The sequence below is a fragment of the Leopardus geoffroyi genome, chromosome E1 (genome assembly GCF_018350155.1).
Source record: "Leopardus geoffroyi isolate Oge1 chromosome E1, O.geoffroyi_Oge1_pat1.0, whole genome shotgun sequence".
Taxonomy (NCBI): Eukaryota; Metazoa; Chordata; class Mammalia; order Carnivora; family Felidae; genus Leopardus; species Leopardus geoffroyi.
This window is the reverse complement of record NC_059330.1, coordinates 13618526-13626752: the sequence shown is the minus strand read 5'-3', so window position 1 is coordinate 13626752 and position 8227 is coordinate 13618526. Positions and strand designations below refer to the sequence as shown.

At 40.6% G+C, this 8227-nt stretch overlaps 1 protein-coding gene across 1 annotated transcript; it reads right to left on the bottom strand.

Moving 5' to 3' along the window:
* Positions 1-2470: 2470 nt before the first annotated feature.
* LOC123604652 (olfactory receptor 3A1) lies at positions 2471-3418 on the bottom strand. The gene has a single exon (XM_045490984.1). It carries the CDS (start codon positions 3416-3418, stop codon positions 2471-2473), a length of 948 nt encoding a protein of 315 aa, XP_045346940.1.
* Between the last annotated feature and the right edge of the window lie 4809 nt (positions 3419-8227).

The following is an 8227-nucleotide window of genomic DNA, read 5'->3' as shown; positions in this document are numbered from 1 at the left end:
TGAGTGTTCATATATAAGAAAGGCTAGAGGCACAAGGAGTTTGGGAAGTAAATAAGCTCCATCGTGCAGCAGGGTTAGATGCTGGTGGGTAGGAAAAATGGTAGTAGGAAGATGTGGTAACTCTTCAGGGTAAACAGAGTGACACAGTCTTTTTGTTCATTAAAACTAGTAGAATCAGAAGGGATTACAAGTGGAAGAACCTTGATGGTTACCTTGTGCCTGTCAAGTACAGGCCCAGACAAGGTTGAGAACTTATTCAAGGTCGAGAACATTGCCGATGAGAGGAAGTGATGAAGTGAAGACCGTGTTGTAGATCTTCCTGGACAGTTTCCTCGACCCTTGGAGGAAGCTCCATTTGCATTCTTGAAGTTTATCTGATGGCTAAGAAAGGATCAGGAAAGAGCTATCTTCCTCCCCGCCCTGCCCCCGCCGCCCCCCCCCCCCCCCCCCCCCCCCCCCCCCCCCCGTGGCTAGTGTGACCCAAAAGGCAGAGAGTGAGTTGATAAGGTGTGATGGTTAGTCATAGACTCTGGTCACATTTGAGGTGGACAAAATACCCAGAACTTCTTTTCATCTCTTTTGTCATCTGATAAACCTCCCTAACATTCTCAGAACACTTTCTTGTAAGAGAAACTGAAAATGTGTCCCTTGGACACTTTTTAGCACTTTCAGTGAAATTTGAAAATTGCTTTATTCACGGTAGAAAAGATACACCACAATGATGGTGTGACGGTCGCATAAACTGGTTATTGCTGGACAGTATAGAACAGGAAGCAGCCCTGTACAGAAGCCCAACTCTTTCGTCTCTGACCCACTAATTTTGTTTCCCCCCTTCTTTCCTCTGACCTTTTAACCATCTCAAGGTATCTTATCCTATTTCTCTATCTTTCTCATCTCCACTCTCTGTGTACCCCATTCAGTCTTCTCCAGTGCCCCAAGCCTTCACTCTCAGCCCATTTGTTTGCAGTTCTGTCCTATTTCTCCCCGTGTCCCTCTTTCTTCTTCATTTTCCCGCAAACTCTTCACCTCCAGTCTTGTTTTGCTTCCCTCCCTCATGTCCTTTCTCTTCATCTCTGTCTTACCCAGTCCTTTCAATCCTTTCACTTCCCTGAAAACTCACAGAGAAGCTAGGACACAGTTCAGGTCAAAGGGATGTTTTGGGGCAAGGAATCAGGAAACATCAGTGACAGAGTAGAGATGCCCACAATAGGCGATTCATCTCAAAGGGAGGCTAGAAGGAAAATAAAGCCAAATACTGATTGGATGAAAGCTTAGGATGTAGCATGCAAGATGAGAGAACATTCTAGGTTAGAGACTGTTCTCCTACCGAGAAGGGACATTTAGGGGAGCATCACTATATGGCTTTATTTACAGATATGGATGATCTCAGCTGGAAGATTTTGGGACTGAGAGGATTTAGAGAGGAAGTTCATATGGAGTATTTTGGGGTTTTTCATGCGTAAATAATATTTTCATTACAAAAGATTATCTTTTCAAATGATTTGAAATATATCAGGAAAAACAGACGAGGAACATTAAATTTGTATTGTAAGGTTTACCATATTTATTAGTGGAGTTTTAAAAATTTGCACACATGAATCATGCTCTCCAGAGGTACTAGAGAACATATACCCTTACAGCTTCCTCTCTGTCCCCTCTATATCCCATGATATCTTCATGTGATAGGAAAAGAAAGTTGCTGTTTTGGTTTGTAGAAATCTGATAGGTGAAATAAAATGAATCTGATCTCTAGGTCCATGTTTTAAAACCAGACCATCCATAGCTGAACTTGAGGGAATCACATGACCTACTAACGGATGCAAGGCGTGGTGGGAAGCCTTCTTTTTTTAAAAAAAATTTTTTACATGTATTTATTTTTGAGAGACAGAGCCCAAGTGGGGGAGGGGCAGAGAGAGAATGAGACGCAGAATCCGAAGCAGGCTCCAGGCTCTGAGCTGTCAGCACAGAGCCCGACGTGGGGCTTGAACCCACAAACTGAGAGATCATGACCTGAGCCAAGTTGGACACCCAACCAACTGAGCCACTCAGGCGCCCCAGTGGGGAAGGCTTTGGATATTTTGGGGAAGCCAGGCTATAACCAACCAAAGAGTCATTCCCTGTGAGACATGAACCTGTACTAGTCGAGGCTCTGAGATTTTGCTTCTACCCAGAGAAAGGAGCACACAGTGTCTAAAGTTGTAATTTGTCAAAGGGGTTGGCCTTGACAGGGCCCACACACCTATTGACTATAAATTGCACATGGTTTCTTTGGGAAACAATAACTTTTATCCCTAATTAAAACAAACAAACAAAAAAACCAACCAAACAAACAAACAAACAAAAAAAACCTCCTGTGCAGGGAGACAGAAGCAACTCTGGATGGTTAGTCTTAGTTACTGGCTCTAGAGGATTTCTTCTTTAGTCCAGAAAGGGAAAAGGAAGGAGTGACACTCCAGACCTCAGGACCTTGTCAAGCCAGTGGTCGCCTCCCCATGAGCACTCTCCAGAGGGCACCCTGCACGTCAGGGTTCCTGAGGCTGTAGATGATTGGATTCAGCATGGGGTTGATGACGGTGTTAAAAATTCCAAAAGCTTTATCCTTGTCTGAAAGCTTGGCTGAACCCAGTCGCATGTAATTAAATATACCTGAACCATAGAATATGGCAACCACAGTGAGATGAGAGCCACATGTGGAGAAGGCTTTCTTCCTGCCCTCAGCAGAACGGATTCGTAGGACTGCAGCTGTCACATGGGCATAGGAGGTGACGATGAGAGCCAGGGGAGTACCTGCCATTATGAAACCCACAGCAAAGAGCAGCAACTCATTGAGTTGGGTGCTGGAGCAGGAGAGCTGGAAGAGCTGTGGGAGGTCACAGTAGAAGTGATTGATCACATTGGGACCACAGAAGTTCAGGGTGGATATGGCTACTGTGTGGGTCAGTGCATTAGTGAAGGCTAAAGCCCAGGACACAGCCACCAATATCCTCTGGACTGTCTGGCTCATTCGGGTGCTGTAGGTGAGGGGCTGGCAGATGGCCAGGAATCGGTCATAGGCCATGGCTGTCAACAGGAAGCAGTCCACCCCAACGAGAAGGTGAAAGAAGAAAAGCTGTGTGAGGCAGGCTCCATAGGCAACAGTACGCTTGTGGGACAGGAGACGAGCCAACATTGAGGGAACAGTGACGGTGATGCACCCAACGTCCAGCACCGATAGGTTCCCCAGGAAGAAGTACATGGGGGTGTGGAGTTTGGGCTCCACCAAGATGGCGGCCAGGATGCTGAGGTTGCCCCCAACGGTGAGCAGGTAGGAAAGGAGGAAGACTACAAAGACAACTGGCCGCAGGTCTGGTGTCTCCACCAAGCCCAGCAGGATGAACTCAGTAATGGCTGTTCTATTGTACTCAAATTTTGACTTCATTTTTCCTGCAAGGAAACATCCAAGGATATAATCTTTCTTCTCAATACATTTATTCTAAAAGAACAAATAGACTGTAGGGTGGTAAAATTTGCCACCCCAAAATGTGTGTCTTTGGCATGTGGACTATTTTAGGCTGATTACTTTTATTTTTATTTTTTTTATTTTTTTAATTTATTTATTTTTTCAACGTTTATTTATTTTTGGGACAGAGAGAGACAGAGCATGAACGGGGGAGGGGCAGAGAGAGAGGGAGACACAGAATCGGAAACAGGCTCCAGGCTCTGAGCCATCAGCCCAGAGCCTGACGCGGGGCTCGAACTCACGGACCGGGAGATCGTGACCTGGCTGAAGTCGGACGCTTAACCGACTGCGCCACCCAGGAGCCCCATAGGCTGATTACTTTTAAAAAGCAGAACTCTCAGGAGAAACCTTTGCTCTCCCCTCATATGCCTAAAAGAGTTTAGATAGAAGACTTGCTCCAGGAAGGCAGCTATCACCATAGATACCAACAGTATAACATGAGATAAGTGTGGTAGCCAGGGAGCATTTTAGTGGCTTTCATTCCGTAATAGAATTAATTTGACAGAATAAAGCAAGGCTGTAAAAGCTCTCAATATAATTATGGAAGAGAACTAATTGGTATGTATGCCTTTTCCAAATGCCCCTGAAACTTTCACACGCCCCCCACCAAAGAACATGTATAAATGTATAAAACTTTTAATAGAATTAAATGTATAGCATTAATAGAATTAAATGTACAAACCTGAAATTCAGAAAATTCCAAAAGAATAAAGAATACAGGCAATAATATTTCATCACAAACCAACTTAAGGAAAAATGAATTTTAAAAACAACTCCCCGGGGGCGCCTGGGTGGCGCAGTCGGTTAAGCGTCCGACTTCAGCCAGGTCACGATCTCCTGGTCCGTGAGTTCGAGCCCCGCGTCGGGCTCTGGGCTGATGGCTCAGAGCCTGGAGCCTGTTTCCCATTCTGTGTCTCCCTCTCTCTCTGCCCCTCCCCCGTTCATGCTCTGTCTCTCTCTGTCCCCAAAATAAATAAACGTTGAAAAAAACAAAACAAAACAAAACAAAAAACCAAAAAAACAACTCCCCGTGTTTTGAATAATCTGTAAGAAACTGTTGGACCAGAGGGAATCAAAACTTAAACTGAAGAACATCACGGAGACTGAAAAAGGGGAGAGTGAAACCAACACACATGAGAACGTGTGGATTATCACCAAACCAGTGTTCAGAAACAAATCCATAGCCCTAAATGAATAGATGAAAAACAGAATGTAAAGAGGGTGGTGAAGCATTCGGATCAAGAAATTAGGAAAAGAACTTTAAGAAATGGGGAGAGGCTGGTTGGTAAAGGGGTTCAGACCTTGAAATTTTCTAAGAGAGTAGGACTTACATAATCTCAGACACAGAGGAAAAGGTAAACATGTGAGGTGACGGATGTGTTAGTTACCTTGATTGTGAGAATCCTTTCACAACGGAAATGTATCAAACCATCGTGTTGAACACTGTAAATATTTTATAATTTTATTTGTCAGTTACACCTCAATAAAGCTGGAAAATATAAAGTAAAGCAACACTTTATAAGCTTTAGAAAAAGAGACATGAAATGTCCGTTACTGACGTAATACAGGAATTTCATACATGGTATAAGCGGCATCTTAAGTGAGTGGGAAAATGTACTATTCGATAAACGCTGGAGAGGCAATAGCACAGCTAGCTGGGAAAAACTGAAGTTGTATGCGTACCTCATATATCTTACAGAAATAAATTCTAAATAGATCAAAGATTTAAGTATAAAAATTAAAGCAGGAAGTTTTGGGGAAAAATCAAAGAATTTTCATCATGTAAAGATGACTCAAAATATAGAAAAAAAATTTTTTACACAATGCAAATGGATGATTCTATTAAAAGTTGAAAATTCTAGCCATTTAGCCAAGCTGGAGCCACATTTCCCTAAATCCCATTCTCTGTATGGTTGCAGGCTAAGGTTGGCTGCAAGGGGAATTTGTAGAATAGTTGTGAGACAAAATTACATACGTGTTTTCTTTTTACCTGGAAATTCCACTTCTGGGAATTTATCCAACAGATATAAGATCACATGTAAGAAATGGCATTTGTGTGATACTGTTTGTCGCAGCATGGTTTGTAAGAGCAAATAATTGAAAACAACCTGTGTTCATCGCAAGAGGGCTTAGTAAATTAATATGGTATATATCCTTACAAAAGAGTACTGTGCAGCTGTAAGAAACAGTTCTGTCTGTGCTGATCCGAAAGCTATCAAAGCCATATTACTAAATATAAAGCACAACTGGTAGAATAAATACAGCATTTTTTGGTTCGCTTTAAAAAGAAGGGAACACTCACACTCACACACACATGTATGTGATATAAATCTCCTAGTTATGGGATGAATAAGTCATGGGAATAAAAGACACAGTATAAGGAATACAGTCAATGATATTGCGGTAACGATGTAAGGGGACATATGGTAAACATAGCATAATGTATAAACTTGTCAAATCGCTAAGTTGTACCTGAAACTAATGTAACATTGTGTATCAACTATACTCAAGTTAATAATAACTTTAAAAAACCATACATCTAGTTAAAGAATCAGATGGACTGCCATCTGGGACATTCCATCTGGAATAAATAAGAAAAAAATGGTGGAATATAAACAATTAGGAATTAGAAAGGGCTACAGCCAGAAATACAAAGGAAAAATTAAATTTTAAGAGAATACGCTAAACTATATTATTTCAGTGGAAAATTTCAATAAAATAGGCACAATTCTAGGAAAATATAAACTAAAATATATTCAAGGACAGTCTCAATACCCGAGGAAACCAGAAACAGGGAAGAAAGTTAAAAAAAAAAAATTGTCAAAGAAATAATTGCCCCAGTAGTGATCTCTAGCCTCATAAAACTGTTGAGACAAGTTTGGTTTAATTTTGATGAATAGAATATTCTCATTCTATATAAACTTTCCTGCAACTCCAGAAAATGAATTAACTTTCCTAATATCTTTAAAAAAATTGCAGTTGACACACAATGTTACATTAGTTTCAGATTTACCACATAGTGATTGGACAAGTCTATATGTTATGCTGTGCCCACAAGTGTCACATACAACGCTTGCCATCTGTCACATACAACGCTATTACAACACCATTGACTCTATTCCCTGTGCCATGCCGTTCATCTCCATATTTATTCCTCAGCTGAAAGCCCATATGTGCCACTCCCCTTCACCCATTTTGCCCATCCCCTACCTTCCTTTCCCTCTGGCAGCCACCAGTTTGTTCCCTGTATTCATGGGCCTGTTTCTTCTTTGTTTTATTTTGATTTTTAGATTCTACATATAAGTGAAATCATACGGTATTTGTTCTTTGTCGGACTTATTTCACTTATGTCATCATACCCTCTACGTCCAGCATCCCAATGCTTTTTATGAAGTTAGCACGCACCTGACACTACAAATATAAAATTTTTGGAAGAAATATATGAAATATCACTAGAGAGCAACTTTAGTTATGACTATAGAAACAAAATGCTAAATATAACTATAGAGAGTTTTAAATATCAGAATATTAAAAGAAGTAGTCTATCATGATTAAGAGAGCTCTTATAAAAAATTGAGGCTGATCTAATACATGTAAATGTATGTATATATTAGATCAGTTGCCTAAAAAGTACTTTTTACAGGTTACAATCCATTGTTGATTTAAAAGGAAAACACCCAGCTGTAGTCATCTAAGAATAGAGGGATACTGCAGGATTATTGCTAATGGAAAGTAACAAATTATCCCACGAAAGTAGGAGCAAGAGAGGGATCCCCACCATTACATCTATTTTTATTATTGTCCTAGAATCATTACAAAATTAATGTCAAGAAATAGAAAAATCAAGTTTACATATTGGAAAGGAAGAGAAAGCAAGTGTGTTGATTGCCCATAAAAGGTAATCAAGAATTATTAGAAAAAAGTATCGAGATAAAAATCAAATATACAGAAATCCACACGTTCCTTATATACCATCAATGTACACTGGTGGAAAACATAATGCAAAAAAAAAAGCAAATTAAAAAATGAAATGCTTATGATATAATGTTAAGACTAAAGCAGGATGCAAAACTGTACAACACGGTGTTATTTCAATATTAACAAAGACAAAAAACACACACTTTCACACTCACACACAGAAACAAGACTGGGAAGAAATACCAAACTTTGTCAGTGGTTGAGTAATAATATGAATGGGTTTTATTATCTTTCTTCTCCTCTTCTCTACTTTATGATTTGTCTACAATGAATGCAGATTTTTTTAAGTTCATTTATTTCTTTTGAGAGTGCACGCACAAGCTGGGGAGGGACAGAGAGAGGGAGAGAGAGAATCCCAAGCAGGCTCCACATTGTCAGTGCAGAGCCTGACACGGGACTCCATCCCAGAGGAGATCATGACCTGAACCGAAATCAAGAGTCGGATGTTTAACTGAGCCACCCAGGTGCCCTGCAGATTGTTTTTATAGTATTTGATGAAGTACCACCTCATGGGCATGATCATGGAATACCTACTAAACCCCATATCACAATAAAGTAAGTGCACAAAAAAGAAACCAGCAATCCCTTCCCCTATGATATGTAGGTGGTCCCAACATATTTGATACCAACAGAATTTCCTTGGGGGATTCCCTGAAAACAATTGCAGCTAAAAGCTGTTAGGAGAATTACCCCGAGCGAGGCACTGTGCACCGTTCTAAGTGCTTTAAATGTATTAACTCCTTTATTCCT